We start from the raw sequence: 21,286 nt of genomic DNA, 5'->3' as shown, positions 1-21,286 counted from the left end.
CAGCTTGCAGGCAGTCATTAGCAGCTCCAAACGCCTACTAGACAACACCTGCCAAGACAAGCTAAGCAGTGGGCGAGGGCCAAATCCAAAAGCCGAAAGGGGAGTATAGAGAACTTTGGGATATTGATGCAGAAGATTAAGTTTAACATACAGTAGGTAGAAAAAATGCAGGGGAATATCCTGGTCTCTTGCACTTTGGCTGGTGTGCCTGTTGTGATGTAACAGCAATGAACTTAAGTGGAAGAGTCAAAAGCTAAAATGTTCTCTCCAATGGAACATAAAGTGACTAGAAAATGTAAGAATATCCATATAAAACCCAATTAAAAGCATCTTCCATCCATCCATTTTCTACCGCTTATTCCCTTTATGGTCGCGGGGGCACTGGAGCCTATCTCAGCTACAATCGGGCGGAAGGCGGGGTACACCCTGGACAAGTCGCCACCTCATCGCAGGGCCAACACAGATAGACAGACAACATTCACACTCACATTCACACACTAGGGCCAATTTAGTGTTGCCAATCAACTTATCCCCAGCATCTTAATGCGTAAAAATTATAATTAATTTATTGTTACTATAAAGACTAATACCATTTTTTTTTTTAAATAAAAACTTGTGATTGTGATTTTTCAAAACCACAAACTTGCAAATGATAATACAAAAACCATAATAAAATTAGAATATCTAATAATAAAGTAGATTTTGGTCACTTTTTTTTTTTTTTTTTTTTTTTACAATTTGTAAGAAGGAAAATTGTCCGTTTATTCCAGGGGTCGGCAAACCGCGGCTCTAGAGCCATATGCGGCTCTTTAGCGCCGCCCTAGTGGCTCTCTGGAGCTTTTTCAAAAATGTATGAAAAGTTGAGGGGACATTTAAAAAAAAAATAAAATTAATATGGTTTCTGTAGGAGGACAACATGACACAAACCTCCCTAAATGTTGTAAAGCACACTGTTTATATTAAACATGCTTCACTGATTCCAGTATTTGGCGAGCGCCGTTTTGTCCTACTAATTTTGGCGGTCCTTGAACTCACCGCAGTTTGTTTACATGTATAACTTTCTCCGACTTTCTAGGACGTGTTTTATGCCACTTCTTTTTCTGTCTCATTTTGTCCACCACACTTTTAACGTTGTGCATGAATGCACAAAGGTGAGTTTTGTTGATGTTATTGACTTGTGTGGAGTGCTAATCAGACATATTTGGTCACTGCATGACTGCAAGCTAATCGATGCTAACATGCTATTTAGGCTAGCTATATGTACATATTGCATCATTATGCCTCATTTGTAGGTATATTTGAGCTCATTTAGTTTCCTTTAAGTAATCTTAATTCAATTTATATCTCATGACACACTATCTGTATCATCTGTATGTAATATGGCTTTTAATTTTTTGCGGCTCCAGACAGTTTTGTTTTTGTATTTTTGGTCCAATTTGGCTCTTTCAGCATTTTGGGTTGCCGACCCCTGGTTTATTCAATTGAACTGGGGGCCACTGGAAGTAAAGTTTCAAGTAGATTTTTGTCACATATATATTTTTGAAGTTGATTTCTCAATTTTTTTCACCAATTTATTAAAAACGTCTGTTTGTATATTAAAACGTAAAAAAAAATCTTCCATCCATCCATTTTCAATCGCTTGTCCCTCTCAGGGTGGCGGGGGGCTGGAGCCTATCCCAGCTGCACTCAGACGGAAGGCAGGGTGCACCCTGGACGAGTCGCCACCTCATCGCAGGGCCAACACAGATAGACAACATTCACACTCACACACTTTCAAGAGTTATAATTGAAAAACATATCTTTAAAAAAATAAAATTGAAAAAATATGCATTATTTTATGTCACAAGTATGTGATGTTTTCTAACCACAACCTTGTAAATTATAAGGTACTGTAAAGGGACCTTTCACATTCGAACCGATACGGTACTGATTCCCACTACCTGGGAGTCAATACTAGTAGTCATTGGTGAGATATTAAATAGTGGGCTGAGAATGATAATGGTGCTGTCCAGTTGTTATATCTATATTTTTTACACGCCTGAGTCTCTTTATAAAAGTATTATGTAGATTTTGCATGCAGTTGCAATTCTAAGACATTAGATGGCAGTTGTGTACACTGTACAGGCTCCGATGTGTTGCCTTGCCCAGGAAGTAGTCTTTGCCATTGAGCTTTATATGTATACTTTGTGTTTATTCTGTATTGTGCTTATTACACACCAGCTGTTTGATTGTAATGTACATCTTAGTTGTAATTTTAATCACCAAATTTTGAGGTGTTGAAAGTCAATGTAATTTAGCATTAAGCTAGCGCATTTTAGAAAGTAGAATCTTAACGTACGCAGACTTATGCCGATATTCGATAAGTAATTTAACCGACGATAAATGGAAAATGAAGTCGGTAAGTTTTCCAGCGTCAAAAAAATCGCCATGTGCATGCTTCAAGAGCATTCACGCTTTCCATTGGTTTCAGCGGAAATAAAAGAAGGGGGTGAATCATCTTGTCCCTCATTAAGGGTTTGTGCATTAAGAGTCTTTAACTCTTTGTGCGACAAGGTGGGGCCGCTGGCCTGTTTGCTGCTCTTTGACCGGTTTTGTGTTTTTTTAATGTGCGTCTTTGACAAGCGATGCGGTCGGTATCGGTTTCTGTGGTTGCAGGCATTTGTACTACAAATAAATGTTAGTAATGATAACCACGGTAATATTCCCAACGGTTAGTATCATCGTATTGAATTAAAATGATCGGAAAAAAACGTCATTCATAACGGTACATTGACTGGCTGGCGCTAGCTTGCTAGCTAGCTTAAATGCTAACATGTAAACAGTAGACATTACGTCTTTCCCCATTAAGAAACATCATTCCGCAATATAAACTTGTACAAAAACACATTATTGTCAAAACAACTGAGCTACAGTATTCACATTAAACAAAGAATGTGCTGTGTATTCACAAAGTGTTCAAATTGAAACAGTCGGACGCACACAAACTCCGTTTAACAGGAAGTAAACTCACGTGACGTCACATTTCCTGAGTTTATAAACATAATGTACATTTAAAAAACGAAAGAAGATGTGATGCCAGAAAATATCGACGCAGTCATAGTAGTATCGCTCCTGTACTTGGCATCATTACAGTGGATTTCAGGTGTAGATCCACCAATGGCGTTTGTTTAGATTGTGGCGCCGGTGTGTAGTGAAGTATGTTTAGCTATTCCTCGTCCTGCAGGGATGATACTTGTAAGAAACGTACTTTATTTGTCGCCATGAAGGCGAGGATTAGTGATTTAGAAGTAGCTAAAACACTGCAGACTGCGGCTGGACTTTAGCCGCTATCTTGCCATGTCTTAAAGCACCTCTTCTTGAGGCATTTCAGTGTTATAGCTTCACCTTTATTGTTAGTTTTTAAAGGGGAACATTATCACCAGACCTATGTAAGCGTCAATATATACCTTGATGTTGCAGAAAAAAGACCATATATTTTTTTTACCAATTTCCGAACTCTAAATGGGTGAATTTTGGCGAATTAAACGCCTTTCTATTATTCGCTCTCGGAGCGATGACGTCACATCGGGAAGCAATCCGCCATTTTCTCAAACACATTACAAACACCGAATCAAATCAGCTCTGTTATTTTCCGTTTTTTCGACTGTTTTCCGTACCTTGGAGACATCATGCCTCGTCGGTGTGTTGTCGGAGGGTGTAACAACACGAACAGGGACGGATTCAAGTTGCACCAGTGGCCCAAAGATGCGAAAGTGGCAAGAAATTGGACGAAATTTGTTCAAAATACGAGGGTGTGGGGAAAGCCGACGAAAATGGTCAGTCGTTTGTTCCGCACACTTTACCGACGAAAGCTATGCTACGACAGAGATGGCAAGAATGTGTGGATATCCTGCGACACTCAAAGCAGATGCATTTCCAACGATAAAGTCAAAGAAATCTGCCGCCAGACCCCCATTGAATCTGCCGGAGTGTGTGAACTATTGAGGGACAAAGGACCTCGGTAGCACGGCAAGCAATGGCGGCAGTTTGTTCCCACAGACGAGCGAGCTAAACCCCCTGGATGTCTTGGCTCACACCGCTTCTACCGTCCCTTATGCCACCGAAGATGATCAAGAGACGAATATCGACCCTAGCTTCCCTGGCCTGCTGACATCAACTCCAAAACTGGACAGATCAGCTTTCAGGAAAAAAGAGCGGATGAGGGTATGTCTACAGCATATATTAATTGATAAAAACTTTATTCATTACTCGCGGTTTTACGTAAATTATTATACATAAACTGTGTTTACCAATAATTTAGCTTAAAAACATTAAAACACTTAAAAACAAACACATACCAATCGTTGGTTAGAAGGCGATCGCCGAATTCGTCCTCGCTTTCTCCCGTGTCGCTGGCTGTCGTGTCGTTTTCCTCGGTTTCGCTTGCATACGGTTCAAACTGATATGGCTCAATAGCTTCAGTTTCTTCTTCAATTTCGCTTAAGCCGCTGAAATCCGAGTCTGAATCCGAGCTAATGTCGCTACCTTGCTGTTCTATCTGCCATGTTTGTTTGTATTGGCATCACTGTGTGACGTCACAGGAAAATGGACGGGTGTATACAACGATGGTTAAAATCAGGCACTTTGAAGCTTTTTTTAGGGATATTGCGTGATGGGTAAAATTTTGAAAAAAACTTTGAAAAATAAAATAAGCCACTGGGAACTGATTTTTAATGGTTTTAACCCTTCTGAAATTGTGATAATGTTCCCCTTTAAGCCAAAATGTGTCTGTTCTCCCTTTTCTGTCTACACACTGTGTCTGCTTGTAAGTACTCCGTCATTGTGCACTACCGAACATCCCCGTCTGTTCGTAAACCAGCAATGTCATGACGTGACGACGACAGGGGAGCGGAGGGTGGGGTGGGGGGTACTTTTTAGAGGCGGTATAGTACCGAAAATGATTCATTAGTATCGCGGTACTATACTAATACCGGTACACCGTACAACCCTAGTCTCTACCTTTTTAAATACATGATTTTGAATGCATAACACATTTGGAAACAACCAAAACAAGACTCTCTTAATGTAAAAAAAACAAATACTAACACTTCTGCAATCTATATCCATCAAGAGTGGTGTGTGTTATTAAGGCCCCCACCAGGACCAGGAACCGTAATTCATTTTGGGTCTTGACCCATAACAAATCAGCAAGCGGGGATGGATATTGATTAACAGCGTGGGTTATGTTTTCAGAGATAAACAGGGGGTCTGGGGAAATGTGGAGACAATCTTTCGTGGAGACCAACCTCAATCTGCACTCTTCTATTGATCGGGGAGCCACACAGCTGATAAGTGACAAATATCATTGGAGAGAGCAATCGCCAGCCATCTGGCTCTAATAAAAAATGCATTCTGTGGTTTCATCTCAGCAAAAATTGTTCTTGTGGATTAAAGTCAACACCGTCATCCACTGTCGGCTTTAATTAGATCAAAGACTCACTCATGGCGATATTTGTAACACTGCAAGAGCCCTTCCTTATAGTGTCTTGCACCTGTTGAAGTAATGCTTACTCGGCACTTTCAACAATCGAGACAATAGCGGCATTAAACATTCTGGATCAGGCTGAGAGTGTTTGGTACTACTGTTGACGACTTCTGTTTTTAAAGGCTTTCAAAAACTTTACTCTCACAACGTTCACATTCCAATGTACCGTAGACTGTATTCAAAAAATATATTTTTTATACGTGAACACCACCACCCACCCCAAATATGTTAGTTTTTCTTTCAGTCACTCTCACAACCATACCAAAAATGTTGTCTGAGATTTCGTCTTAAAGGTCCTATGTGATGCAAAAATGACTTTTGAATGACATTCTGACAGTAATATCTTTACGAGCGCCAAACATAATGAAAGTATTTATGCTCCTATCATAACATTCACATTGTTAAGAATATAAAAACTATTTATTACCCTCAAAATGAAGTCTGAAAAAAATGTGTTGTATTCGAGGTCTACAGATCATTATGTGTGAAGACGACCATATGGTAAGCCAACAATATATTCCCGTCACTCTCACACATACCTACCTACCTACCTACCTACCGGTGGCTCAAAGGTTAAAGTTAAACAGCTATGTTCTTGATGATGTTTTTACGGTCATACATCAATGAGCACCAAATGTTCAACGTTCACAGTCCAATATAGCCTATTGACCAGAATATAAGATGGTATTTATTACCTTAAGAAAAAAGAAAAAAAATCTACTGTCTTATATTTGGGGAGAGATTTTTGAACGTAAACCCTGAACAATTCCCACTCTGTCAAGCTTTTTTTTTTGTTTTCCTCTGTCACACACAGTCGCCCACCATTGGCTTAAAAAACACATTTCTTATCTGGGATTTAGACTTAAAGGTTCGCTGTTATGCAAACATGTTCTAACAGCAATGTGTTTTTGAGCAGCAGATGTCGCATGTTTATGCTCACTTAGCACTTTAATGAGAACCAATTTAATAGTGGCATTAGCAATTCTGCATCATGCCAAGAGCTGTTTTTATTTTTTTAAATATATATGTCCTGTCCATCTACATATTTAGTGTTTGGCGCAGCCGTACCCAAGCAGGGGGGAATAGAAAGAAGAAAAAAAGAAGACAGAGGGGGATGAGACCAAAAGAGACAACACAAATACAATATATACACATATGATATCACAACTGATTTTACTGTATTGTCAACTTTGCTTTTAAATCCATTCAAAAGCTCACTTGCCATCACAACACTCACCTTCTGTATTGATCTGAAGATATAACAGTATGTATATTACCCATGAAAAGAGTCTGAAAAAGACCCGATAGTCGTTCTTCACTAAGGGTCATAACATTTAAACAAAAACTATGTATCTGCGTGTGGACAAGAGGCCTAAACGCAGATAAGTATGTGTTTATTAAGTATCTGTGTCCGTGTGGACATGGCCGGTCAGAATCTGTGGAAAAACACAGGAAAAAAAACAGAGCTGGCGCTCAAATAAGAGAAAAAGAAGGTATGCTGCACGTATTCTATTTTTTGCCCTCTTCTACTGATGTTTTCCTCAAGATCCTTGAGGAAATTCTGAAAGAGCATGAAGAAACAGACTATGGTGTCGATTAGAGATGTCCGATAATATCGGCCTTAAAATGTAATATCGGAAATTATCAGTATCGTTTTTTTTATTATCGGTATCGTTTTTTTTTTTAAATTAAATCAACATAAAAAACACAAGATACACTTACAATTAGTGCACCAACCCAAAAAACCTCCCTCCACCATTTACACTCATTCACACAAAAGGGTTGTTTCTTTCTGTTATTAATATTCTGGTTCCTACATTATATATCAATATATATCAATACAGTCTGCAAGGGATACAGTCCGTAAGCACACATGATTGTGCGTGCTGCTGGTCCACTAATAGTACTAATAGACACTTCACCCTTGCTCCTGATGGGTCGTGGTAAGTGCCTTGCATAGCAGCTCCCACCATCAGTGTGTGAATGTGTGTGTGAATGGGTGAATGTGGAAATAGTGTCAAAGCGCTTTGAGTACCTTGAATGTAGAAAAGCGCTATACAAGTATAACCCATTTAAGTTAAGTTAAAGTACCATGATTGTCACACACACAATAGGTGTGGCGAAATTATTCTCTGCATTTGACCCATCACCCTTGATCACCAACCATATCAGTTTTGACGTAATCATGAACCAGGGAGACAAATAGGGATGATGTTCGTTAAAGGGGAACATTATCACCAGACCTATGTAAGCGTCAATATATACCTTGATGTTGCAGAAAAAAGACCATATATTTTTTTAACCGATTTCCGAACTCTAAATGGGTGAATTTTGGCGAATGAAACACCTTTCTATTATTCGCTCTCGGAGCGATGTGACGTCACATCGGGAAGCAATCTGCCATTTTCTCAAACACATTACAAACACCGAGTCAAATCAGCTCTGTTATTTTCCGTTTTTTTGACTGTTTTCCGTACCTTGGAGACATCATGCCTCGTCGGTGTGTTGTCGGAGGGTGTAACAACACGAACAGGGACGGATTCAAGTTGCACCAGTGGCCCAAAGATGCGAAAGTGGCAAGAAATTGGACGTTTGTTCCGCACACTTTACCGACGAAAGCTATGCTACGACAGAGATGGCAAGAATGTGTGGATATCCTGCGACACTCAAAGTAGATGCATTTCCAACTGGACTGGACAGATCAGCTTTCAGGAAAAGAGAGCGGATGAGGGTATGTCTACAGAATATATTAATTGATGAAAACTGGGCTGTCTGCACTCTCAAAGTGCATGTTGTTGCCAAATGTATTTCATATGCTGTAAACCTAGTTCATAGTTGTTAGTTTCCTTTAATGCCAAACAAACACATACCAATCGTTGGTTAGAAGGCGATCGCCGAATTCGTCCTCGCTTTCTCCCGTGTCGCTGGCTGTCGTGTCGTTTTCGTCGGTTTCGCTTGCATACGGTTCAACCCGATATGGCTCAATAGCTTCAGTTTCTTCTTCAATTTCGTTTTCGCTACCTGCCTCCACACTACAACCATCCGTTTCAATACATGCGTAATCTGTTGAATCGCTTAAGCCGCTGAAATCCGAGTCTGAATCCGAGCTAATGTCGTTATACCTTGCTGTTCTATCCGCCATGTTTGTTTGTATTGGCATCACTGTGTGACGTCACAGGAAAATGGGCGGGTGGTTAAAATCAGGCACGTTGAAGCTTTTTTTAGGGATATTGCGTGATGGGTAAAATTTTTAAAAAAACTTCGAAAAATAAAATAAGCCACTGGGAACTGATTTTTAATGGTTTTAACCCTTCTGAAATTGTGATAATTTTCCCCTTTAAGAAATTATCGAGTTCGAGCCCATTATCGAATCTTCTTATCGAACCGATTCCTTATCGAATCTCTTATCGAATCCAGATAGGTTGTTATGTGTGCACTGAGTTCCAAAAGCCACAGATGTTATATGACTGGGCCGGCACGCTGTTTATATGGAGGAAAAGCGGACGTGACTGAGGACAGCATGTGGACGTGACTGAGGACAGCATGCGGACATTATAGGGTGAAGGTTTCAGGTGAGAGAGGACGCTAAAGGCACGCCCCCAGTGAGCATATAGTGCTGCTATGTGCGTTGTAAATAAAACAAATTGCAGACAAACACATCACCAACATGGACGAGGTGCCGCTCACTTTCGACATCCCGGTGAAGCACATTGTGGAGAAGAAGGGACCAGCACGGTAGAGAATCCATACGCACAACGAGGCAAGAGAAGTCAGCTTTTACTGTTGTGCTAGCTTGCTATGCTAATGGACAACGAGATTGATGGAGAACTTGCCCAGCTGTTCATTTCGAACACAGAAGATGAGGACTTTGATGGATTTGTGGATGAGGATTGATTAAAAAATAATGTGAGTACATTGATAAATACTTCAATAAAGTACAACCCAACTCAGCTTTGCTCCTGCTGCCTTTTTAAAACAGCGTCCATGCATGCGAGCGTATGTTTTAAGATAGCGTATGTTTAACCATGCCCGCGCCAAAAAATACGCTGCGCCTTATTTATGCGTTAAATACAGAAATAGCACCCGTAACTGACACGGTGCCTTTTAATACGGTGCGCCCTATGGTCGCGAAAATATGGTATAGTGGCTTCGATAACGGGAACCGGTTCTCAAAAAGAGATTCAAATCCATGGAATCGGTTCTTTTCTTATCGAACAACCGGGAGAACCGGTTTCGAACATCATCCCTAGAGACAAACCATGCAATTAAGTGATCAAACAAAAAGTTTTATATGCCTTTATCCACACTGTCTATGCGGGGAAATAGCCTCCAGTATGATGTCACACCGAGATGGGGCTCCTTTCCATGGGGATGGAATGGAGGCGATCCAAATACAGTTAGTTATCTACCGATTAGTCAAAAACTAATTGATATTATCCTCACAGATTCATTTTCAGGGGCTAAACAATATAAAAAGAACTTGTAAGTGAAATTTTGGTGATCTGGAAGCTATGAGTCCTTTCAAAGTTAGCCTATAATGCAAACATTTTCTAACTGCAATGTGTTTAGGATGTTGCATTTAAGTATTTATGCTATCTTGACACTTTACTTAGAACCAATACAATAGCGGTATTAAAAATTCTGCATCATGCTGAGAGCTGCATTGTCAACTTTTGTTATTTAATGTGTTTTGAGTGTCAGCAAACAAGCGGCGTTGCTTGATTTCCTGCATGTCGTGCTTTGGTAGCTATTGTTTGTATTCTCCCCGCGGTGCGCCTTGTAATGGAGACAGGAATGCAGTGAGAACAAGGGAAGAAAAAAAGAAGGTCAGCGTGCATCAAAAGACGGTAGCGAGACAGCAGTTTGTAGAAGCGTGCGGTGCGTATCGCTCGCTAGCGATGAATGAAGCAAGGAAACTCTTTGCAGCACCTAAACAATGACTGGAATTTCATCTTGTCAATACAATGCCCCCAACCCCTGAGAAAATTCAATTAATCTCAAACCGTATCAATGACAGGAACTTCAAATTGAAGTCATCTGTGTAGTAAAAACACAGAAACAAGTAAAAAGTCACCTTGGCAAGTCATTCATATTTCTTCAAATTGAACCTCATATTTCTCCCCCATGCCAAACTTTGCAGTTCAGCCTAACAAGCGGTATCTCCCTCTCATTACCATCCATTCCACTTGCATTCTCCTCCCTTCCTCCACTGCCCATTTTCTTCTCGGAGGCCAAACCCTTTCTCACCATTTTGCAATATAAATCAATAATTCATGACATCTTTCTAAAAGTGAAAATGTTGCTGCTGCAAAAAAAAAAAAGGTTAGAATAGAAAGAGTGCTGCAACAGAAACAAAAAAATGAAAAAGAGTTTGAATGACAAGCAGGCGGACAGAGCCCCTCTTACCTTCTGTGAGGTTCCGGTCCGGTGTCCATGGCTTCCACAGTCAGGGCATAGCTTCGCCCCACAAGGAGCACCACCCCTGGTGCCACAGTAATGATGCCAGTCCTGCAAAAGCAGGAAGTAAACATATTATAGCAATATCCAAGAAAATGTTTGCACTGACTCAAAAATGTGTTACTATAATTAGATGGATGGTGTCGTCTTATATTCAGATTTATACACGCATATCAGGTGACGCCAAATGACTTCTCAAGAGTGTCAAAACATTTTTTTTTGTGTGTGTGTGTTGGATTTTGTTTTGAAAAGTGTCTTCTGCTTCTTCCTACTCCTTTTCGGAAATGTTAAGGTGTATAACAGTTAGCATGGGTCTGTGCTCTAATGTAACCTTGTTTGCATGACCAGAATAAACCAAACTGAACCAAGAGGTGTCGTCATATGTTTGGTTCAAGATTGTATTTAAAGACCTACTGAAACTACCGACCACGCAGTCTGATAGTTTATATATCAATGATGAAATCTTAACATTGCAACACATGCCAATACGGCCGGGTTAGCTTACTAAAGTGCAATTTTAAATTTTGCGCGAAATATCCTGCTGAAAACGTCTTGGTATGATGACGCCTGCGCGTGATGTCACAGATTGTGGAGGACATTTTGGGACAGCATGGTGGCCAGCTATTAAGTCGTCTGTTTTCATCGCAAAATTCCACAGTATTCTGGACATCTGTGTTGGTGAATCTTTTGCAATTTGTTCAATGAACAATGGAGACAGCAAAGAAGAAAGCTGTAGGTGGGAAGCGGTGTATTGCGGGCGGCTGCAGCAACACAAACACAGCCGGTGTTTCATTGTTTACATTCCCGAAAGATGACAGTCAAGCTTTACCATTGGCCTGTGGAGAACTGGGATAACAGAGACTCTTACCAGGAGGACTTTGAGTTGGATACGCCGACACGGTACCGTGAGTACGCATGCAGCTGCGGCTTCCAAACATTTGATCGCATGCCCGTACGTGTGTGCCGCTATGTGCATGTCACGTACGTAACTTTGGGGACTTTGGGGAAATATATGTGCTGTATGAACTTTGGGGAGGTGAACGGTACTTTGGGCTGTGGGATTGAGTGTGTTGTGCAGGTGTTTGAGTTGTATTGGCGGGTTATATGGACGGGTGGGGGGAAGTGTTTGTTATGCGGGATTCATTTGTGGCATATTAAATATAAGCCTGGTTGTGTTGTGGCTAATAGAGTATAATATGTCTTGTGTTTATTTATTGTTTTAGTCATTCCCAGCTGAATATCAGGTCCCAGCCGCCTCTCACAGCATCTTCCCTATCTGAATCGCTCCCACTGCCCTCTAGTCCTTCACTCTCACTTTCCTCATCCACAAATCTTTCATCCTCGCTCAAATTAATGGGGAAATCGTCGCTTTCTTGGTCCGAATTGCTCTCGCTGCTGGTGGCCATGATTGTAAACAATGTGCGGATGTGAGGAGCTCCACAACCTGTGACGTCACGCGCATATCGTCTGCTACTTCCGGTACAGGCAAAGCTTTTTTATCAGCGACCAAAAGTTGCGAACTTTATCCTTTCAGCAAAAATATGGCAATATCGCGAAATGATCAAGTATGACACATATAATGGACCTGCTATCCCCGTGTAAATAAGAAAATCACATTTCAGTAGGCCTTTAATGTACCGGTAGCTTAATATTCAGTTCAAATTTAGAATATATTATTTCCCCTTTGGAGAAATAATCAGTTTAAGGGCAAGCTGAGGCCAATTGGCCAATATTAAAAAATGGCTAACAATACGGATAACATTTGAGGCGTGGCTTGGTTGGCAGAGCGGCCGTGCCAACAACTTGAGGGTTCCTGGTTCGATCCCCAGCTTCCGCCATCCGAGTCAGGTCCGTTGTGTCCTTGAGCAAGACACGTCACCCTTGCTCCTGATGGGTCGTGGTTAGGGCCTTGCACGGCAGCTCCCGCCATCAGTGTGTGAATGTGTGTGTGAATGGGTGAATGTGGAAATAGTGTCAAAGCGCTTTGAGTACCTTGAAGGTAGAAAAGCGCTATACAGGTATAACCCACTTACCATTTACATTTGTAACAATCATGCAAGTATAAAAAAGAAGTCAAGTATAATGTAAAGTCCATTGTTGCTTGGGTCTGTTGAGTTCTGGGGGGGGGGGGGGGGGGGGGGGGGGGGGGGTTGCGCTATTTTGTGTTTGAAGCTTCATAGCAGATGCTAGTGTTCTATGAAATGTAGCATATTAATAAACTAGTAGGTGAGCATGACATTTGCTGCCTTGATAAGGCCTAATGTCTGGGCTTTAGGGAGTGGGACCCATTGCCACTTACTATTGGTATGATTGTATATGGTTTTACAATATGAATATTTACACATGACCAACAGACAAAATGCACAAACAAAACAATGCAGAAAGTGATATTGCAGATATGTTGTCTAGTACTTTTACGTGACACCTCAAACAATACTTACCTATTGCCAATAAGAAACTGTCCCTGATCTCCGGCTAATATTCGATATGTGACCTGGCCGTTGGAACCCTCATCAGAATCAGCAGCTGACAGCTGCAAAACAAAACATGCATTAAAAGAAATCCATTAATCAATCAATCAAACGTTATCTGTATAGCAATTTTCATACATATAAATATAGCACAAAGTGCTTTACATTTAAAAGCATAAAAACAAACAATCAGTACCTCCCGTTTTCATTGCATAATTGCAAGTTTAAACATCAAACCCTACTACCCCCACAACCCACACTTTTTCCTCTTGACCGCACATACATGCACACATAATAAAAGTCATGTTAAAAGATATGTGGCTGAGCACGGAAGAACCATGCGATATAACACTATCCTTGGGAGCCAGGTGCACCAGGGGCTGCATGATGAGGGGCCACGACCGCAGCGACCCTGACCCAGGGCACAGAGAGAGGGACCAGGGAGTCCTCTTGCCGAGGAACCCATAAGCCAGAGCCACAGCCCATCAGAGCCCATAGTGCAGTGGGCTCTCCCTGGGAAATAGCTCTATAAATCTAAAACATATTAAGAGGATAAAATAAATGAATAAAATATATTAATAAGACACAACTAAAAATGTGTGCTTCATTCATTAACGGTGTTACAAAAAAAATCAATTAGAATAATACATAATGTTGGATATAGAGAACATACAACGCCTTTATTTATTAAATCACAATTATTGAAATTCAACGATTTGGTGCATTTGCAAACAGCTAAAATGATGTATAAAGCAAACTATAACCTGCTACCCAAGAATGTACAACAATTCTTCTCAACAAAAGAGGAGAAATATAACCTTAGTGTAAAATTTAATTTAAAACATTTGTATCCTCGTACAACACTTAAAACCTTTAGTATATCAGTTTGTGGATTTAAATTATGGAATGGATTAACCAAATAAATCAAACAAAGCACCAATATGATTCAATTTAAGAGAATGTTCAAACTACAAGTGTTCACAAAGTACACAGAACAAGAATTATGATGAACATCTTGAACCCTTTTTTTTTTTTCTTGAGACAAAGATTATTTATGTATTTATATTTGTTTGCTTACTATGGTATATTATTTATTTATTATTTATTTGTTCACTGTTCTGTTACAGAGAACAAGGAAATTGGATAAAATTGCTATGGTATGAAAAGGGGTAGGATTAAATAAGGTCTGATTCTTTCTACTCCTTTTCGGACGTGCTGTAATGAAACAACTGGAATCGTGTGATGCATTACATTGTATTGTATTCCAAATAAACTAGAACTGAACTGATATAAAAATGCATAAATATTTAATAAATACAGTATGTAGTTAAAAGCTATAATAACATTAATGAAATTGGTATGTGGTAAATAAAAGATAATAAATACTAGATAAAAACAGAGTTGAATAGATAATACAAATCAAAAGATGAACGATAGTATTAATTAAACGCTAAGTTAAAAAAGTGTGTTTTGAGCTTGTACAGTTGCACTTTTACCGTCATACACAATATTAGTCCAAGTGTACCTGCAGCACAGTTTCCCCAGGCGTCATGTCCGTGTAGAGGTGGACATTGTAGGACACATTCCCAAAAGTGGGAGTGTTGTCGTTTGCGTCCAACACGGTTATCGTCACGTTGACCGGAGCGCTTTGCTGGACGCCATCGAATGCCAGCAGCTAGAGGAGCACAAACACAGACAAAAAGGTGACACATTTAGGTGGTCTTTGACTTTTTTTTATTATTTTTTTTTATTGGATTTGATGTAGAATATCTTATTGGTGTGCGATGGACTATATCAGTGGCTGTTAATTTTTTTTACACAACGTTGCAACAAAGTATGGTACTACTACTGCCTACCATCATGTCCTTGCTTCAAAAATGTGGCTTGTACGGCATGTGAAGTAAGTTTACATTTCAGCAAAGGAATTCAACTTTAGCTAATCTTTGATCAAAACTGTTGTGTTTGCACAATTGTTTCATACATATTTCATGTGCCTTGCCACATTGTGCTTCACCTATTGCGGCTTCACCACATCGCAGATTTTTTTATAAACAGTTTCTACAACATTTTTGTTGGCCTAAATTAAGCATGGGCAGCACAGTGGAAGAGGAGTCTGCCTCACAATACGAAGGTTCTGTGTAGTCGTCAGTTCAATCCCGGCCTCAGGATCTTTCTGTGTGGAGTTTGCATGTTCTCCCCGTGACTGCGTGGGTTCCCTCCGAGTACTCCGGCTTCCTCCCACCTCCAAAGACATGCACCTGGGGATAGGTTGATTGGCAAGACTAAATTGGCCCTAGTGTGTGAATGTGAGTGTGAATGTTGTCTGTCTATCTGTGTTGGCCCTGCGATGAGGTGGCGACTTGTCCAGGGTGTACCCCGCCTTCCGCCCGATTGGAGCTGAGATAGGCTCCAGCGCCCCCCGCGACCCCGAAGGGAATAAGCGGTAGAAAATGGATGGATGGGTGGAAATTAAGCATTTTAAAACATAAAAATGTCAAAATGAACGAAAAATACCAACACTACAGTGATACTGGCAACTAGAGGAAACCAAACCCAACAGGTCACTCTGTTCAGTAACGTGGCCACTGATTGGCTCAACCTCAGGCAACATTAATATTTTGATGCAAAGGTGACTAAAGGGTGTTATTTCATGTCTGCAGGCTTTCATAATGTTGAAAAATGTATTCAGAAAATTGTAAAAAAAAAAAAAAAAAGTTTAATGCTGTGCTATAAAAATAATAATTACCGTATTTTTCGGATTATAAATCGCTCCGGAGCATAAGTCGCACGGGACGAAAATGCATAATAAAGAAGGAAAAAAACATATAAGTCGCACTAGAGTATAAGTCGCATATTTGGGGGAAATTGATTTGATAAAACCCAACACCAAGAATAGACATTTGAAAGACAATTTTAAATAAATAAAGAATATTGAACAACAGGCTGAATAAGTGTACGTTATATGAGGCATAAATAACCAACTGAGAACGTGCCTGGTATGTTAACGTAACATATTATGGTAAGAGTCATTCAAATAACTATAACATATAGAACATGCTATACGTTTACCAAACAATCTGTCACTCCTAATCGCTAAATCCCATGAAATCTTATACGTCTAGTCTCTTACGTGAATGAGCTAAATAATATTATTTGATATTTTATGCTAATGTGTTAATAATTTCACACATAAGTCGCTCCTGAGTATAAGTCGCACCCCCGGCCAAACTATGAAAAAAACTGTGACTTATAGTCCGAAAAATACGGTAATTGATTACTTGGGGTACCACTAGACGGATCCCGCGTACCACTACAGTTTAAAAACACTGATCTATTCTGTTGATTCTCGGGGCATACGTAAAACTGAGGTAGATTTATTCCCAACCACAAGGTTCCAGCTCGTGGTACTCAGGAATACCAGAGATTTTTTTATAGCATGTTCTATATGTTATAGTTATTTGAATGACTCTTACCATAATATGCTACGTTAACATACCAGGCACGTTCTCAGTTGGTTATTTATGCCTCATATAACGTACACTTATTCAGCCTGTTGTTCACTATTCTTTATTTATTTTAAATTGCCTTTCAAATGTCTATTCTTGGTGTTGGGTTACATCAAATAAATTTCCCCAAAAAATGCGACTTATATATGTTTTTTTCCTTCTTTATTATGCATTTTCGGCCGGTGCGACTTAAACTCCGGAGCGACTTATAGTCCGAAAAATACTGTAATTAAATATTGTATATTAGCATATGATTAATTATTTAAGTGTTCTATTTTTCTTTATTCATACAGTGTTACTGTTCAAACTGTGTGTAATGTTACACCGGCCAAAAATATTAAACATATTTGTTAAATAAAACCTCTGCCTTGTTTTTAAAGAATATTTAGGCCTACTACGCTACTGTATTTAAATGTTGGTCATTATGGTGGTACTTGGAGAGCCAAGTGTTTTCTGAGGTGGTACTTGGTGAAAAAAGTTGGAGAACCACTGGAACAGATGATCCTAATGATGACTTGCATTGCACTGCTGGGTTTTGCCTTAATGGAAAAAAATAGGGTTTTGCATGATAAAAAATATGATTCCTCTTCATGGCTTCTATACATGTACTGGTCTGCCAAAAGGCTGATTGACTCGTTTAAATGAAAATCATCCCGCACGCCTCATGGCTCCTTCTCTCTCTTTTTCTTCATTTGCAGTTTTAATTTCTCCTGCAAGGCGCTTGCCGGTGATTACTGTACACCTCATCTTTCCAATCATCAACACCTTTTTCTTCTACGCTTAGCCTCCGGAATATTCACGCACAGGCGCACTAAGGAAACAGTATTTCAGCATGAGCGGACGCAGCTCGACACGTAGCAGCGCTGCATGCCAGCGTGGTTGTATATTATGCAGCCTCGCCGTGCCCCCATCAATAAAGACACAGCTATATTAGATTGGAATGGAAGAAAGGCAAAGATGCTATCATATGGATTGGAGTGACTTTGATTCAAACAGTCTTGATTATTTTGCGTTTTGCAGCAAAAATGGTATGTGTGCAAAACTATAATAAAACAAATCATTGTGGTTAGGATAAACACAAGTAAAGGTGGTGTTGTTTTGGGGTTTAAGTTTGTTTTCAGTACTTTAAATTTTGCATGTCGTCCAAACCATGTTGACCCCAATCCCACAAATGACATTTCGTGTGTGATCTAGTGCCGTCATCTCCACTGACACGATCGTGAGGTGGTCCAGTACCGTGAAGGTGTAGGAGTCCTGCTCCTCTCGATCTAGCGGCCGCACCAGCGTGAGATATCGTCTGATCCCGCCGGCCGACACAGCAAAAACGTCGTAGTAGCTGTCCGACGAGAGCTGCAGCTGAGGATCTTTGGTCTGTTGGCAAGCGAGTGACAAGACAGAGGAAGGATGGTGAGTTGCTCTTCACGGAGCTTTTCATCACGGTAGCAAGCACACTGATGAAGGATCGGCTACTGGCTGAGGATCTTCAGGGGGTTTATTATGCAGATTGGACTCTTGATGAATTAGCCAAAGCAGGGCAGGACATGAATAATCAAAGGGGGCTTCACACTATGGCCCACGTGGTTCTAAAATAATATATAGTTCAAGTTCATGCGGAAATAAGAAATAATGTGCGCTTCCATGCATGAAGTAGCCGGGAGAATGGTTTTGTCCTGGAATCCCTGACATCAAAATCCTCCAATGGCAGCTTTTTGTGTGTGTGTGTGTGTGTGTGTGTGTGTGTTGTCATTGCAGATAACGCCGGTTCAGCACTACATTGAGGTGTACGTGTGTGTGTGTATGTGTGTAATAATATTGTCGATGTAGCCAGTTATAGTGGATATTGAGCCATAAATAAACAACACACACACCCACACATAAAACTGATGGGCGGTATCATTGCTGCTGCTTAGCATAGTGTTGGGGGGGATGCCATGGGTGAGCAATATTTAAAAATAATTCAACATATATCAGTGACCACGAACAGATTATGCACACAAAGGCCATCCACTACTCTAACGGGAGGGCCCAAAAGCTTGTATGTGTTAGAGGCGGCGGCTACAGTCTTAAGCAAACTAAGCTCTGTGGAGGCACATTGCTAATAATGAGAAGTGCATTTTCATTCTATGGGGGATGAGAGGGAAATTAAATAGGGTCATCAACACTGCAAGCAAGACACAAAAGCAGAATTAAAAACAAGTATTGAAATATATTGTATAGCTACCCCTGCTGCTTGGATATTATACTGTAGTGCGCCGCTCTATTATTTTTAGACAATAAAATCAATAAAGCAAGACTACAGGAGCACTCAGAGGAAAGAGGGAATGAACTCAAATGGTACCTACAGGCATCTCATTGGCTGTCACCTATAAGGGGAATAAACGTAACAAATCATGCACAGCGGGTGACTTTGTGACACACTACCACATGGCTCTTGAACTAGCGGCCCGCGGGCTAAATCCGGTCCAGGAATACCACCAGACTGGCCCGCGAGTTCATTTCAAATAACACATTTTCAACAAATTCCTAAAAACACTATGGCGCTGTCTTACTTTTAATAATAACAATAATAATACCTGGGATTTATATAGCGCTTTTCTAAGTACCCAAAGTCGCTTTACATGTAGAACCCATCATTCATTCACACCTTTTGATTAGATTTTTGGCAGTATGTCTTTAAAAACTGCATACCACACCTGTTATTTTTTCTTTCAGATTTTAGCGACGGTGACAAAATAGACAAACAAAAATCTAATTTCCACTGCAGAGGTTGTTTAAGTCTAAGTACCGTATTTTTCAGATTATAAGTCGCAGTTTTTTTTCATAGTTTGGAGCGACTTATGTGTGAAATTATTAACACATTACCGTAAAATATCAAATAATATTATTTATCTCATTCACGTAAGACTAGGCGAATGTCAGCAATCGTCATACACACACGTTAACCAATAACAATTTGGCGGGGGGCGGGTCACGGCAGAAGTGCATTGTGGGTCATGGCAGAAGTGCATTGTGGGTCTTGGCAGATGTGCATTGTGAAAAAAAAGATGCTACCTGCTACTACTTCCGTACCGGGAGAATGCGCCATGCAAGTTTTCTGGATGTCATTGAATGGATCGACAAAGCATGGGTTTCAGTGACAACCGAAACCATCCTGTTCGGATTCAGAAAGGCTGGAATAATTGGAACTGCAACTGACGATGACTCTGACGTAAGCGACGTACCGATAGAAGAGGAAGCGGCGCATTGTCTACCTTTGGAGTTGGCAGAGTTGTTTAGAAGCGACACCGAGGAAGAAGATTTCATGGGATTTAGCGATTAGGAGTGACAGATTGTTTGGTAAACGTATAGCATGTTCTATATGTTATAGTTATTTGAATGACTCTTACCGTAAGATGTTATTTTAACATACCAGGCACGTTCTCAGTTGGTTATTTATGCCTCATAACGTACACTTATTCAGGCTTTCAAATGTCTATTCTTGGTGTTGGATTTTATCAAATACATTTCCCCAAAAAATGCCACTTATACGTGTTTTTTTTCCTTCTTTATTATGCATTTTCGGCCGGTGCGACTTATACTCCGGTGCGACTTATACTCCGAAAAACACGGTAATACACAAAACAGTGACGGGAGAAGTCCTGCGGTCCTTAGCTTTCTGGAAATGCGGCCCCCAAATCAGCTTAGTTGAATATCCCTGCACTGCTGTACACTAAAAATTTGTTTACATAAGGAACTGAAATGATATGCAACCACACATGCTACTGTATGTTACAGTTGTCTTTAAGTGTAAAATGCTGGGGTGTTTTAGTATGCATGGGGTTCAAGTCAACCGCAGTTGTTTCAGCACTTTCATACACAAAATTGCAGTGACTGTTGCAATATAAAATAGAAAAGCACTCCGCCAGGCCCTGTTCTCCCAAAAGTAAGGAATCCTTTATAAAGAATCCTCAATCCAAACGGTGATCCGGATAACCCATAAAATCTAATCACTTGTGCCTTCTCCCATTTAGGACATTTCCTAAAAGTTCAATCAAGATATCTTGAAGAATTTTTGCGCTATGTTGCCAACTACCGTATTTTTCGGACTATAAGTCGCAGTTTTTTTCATAGTTTGGCCGGGGGTGCGACTTATACTCAGGAGCGACTTATGAGTGAAATTATTAACACATTACCGTAAAATATCAAATAATATTATTTAGCTCATTCACGTAAGAGACTAGACGTATAAGATTTCATGGGATTTAGCGATTAGGAGTGACAGATTGTTTGGTAAACGTATAGCATGTTCTATATGTTATAGTTATTTGAATGACTCTTACCATAATATG

At 40.2% G+C, this 21,286-nt stretch overlaps 1 protein-coding gene across 6 annotated transcripts in view; it reads right to left on the bottom strand.

Moving 5' to 3' along the window:
- The window catches only part of LOC133610462 (protocadherin-15-like), a 345,402-nt gene that overhangs the window by 184,011 nt on the left and 140,105 nt on the right, over positions 1-21,286 (bottom strand). For all 6 annotated transcript variants that reach the window (XR_009815878.1, XR_009815880.1, XR_009815879.1 and 3 more), the window contains 4 exons: positions 18,195-18,329; positions 14,978-15,127; positions 13,423-13,514; positions 10,931-11,032 (listed from right to left, as the gene is read on the bottom strand). Coding sequence is in view for 3 of the 6 variants with exons in the window: in XM_061966744.2 (XP_061822728.1) it covers positions 10,931-11,032; positions 13,423-13,514; positions 14,978-15,127; positions 18,195-18,329 (479 nt within the window). In the remaining 3 variants the exon portion in view is untranslated. The remainder of the gene's footprint in view (positions 1-10,930; positions 11,033-13,422; positions 13,515-14,977; positions 15,128-18,194; positions 18,330-21,286) is intronic.

The sequence above is a fragment of the Nerophis lumbriciformis genome, linkage group LG11, assembly GCF_033978685.3.
Source record: "Nerophis lumbriciformis linkage group LG11, RoL_Nlum_v2.1, whole genome shotgun sequence".
Taxonomy (NCBI): Eukaryota; Metazoa; Chordata; class Actinopteri; order Syngnathiformes; family Syngnathidae; genus Nerophis; species Nerophis lumbriciformis.
Note: the sequence above shows the minus strand (reverse complement) of the source record. Positions and strands in the feature narration are given on the sequence as shown.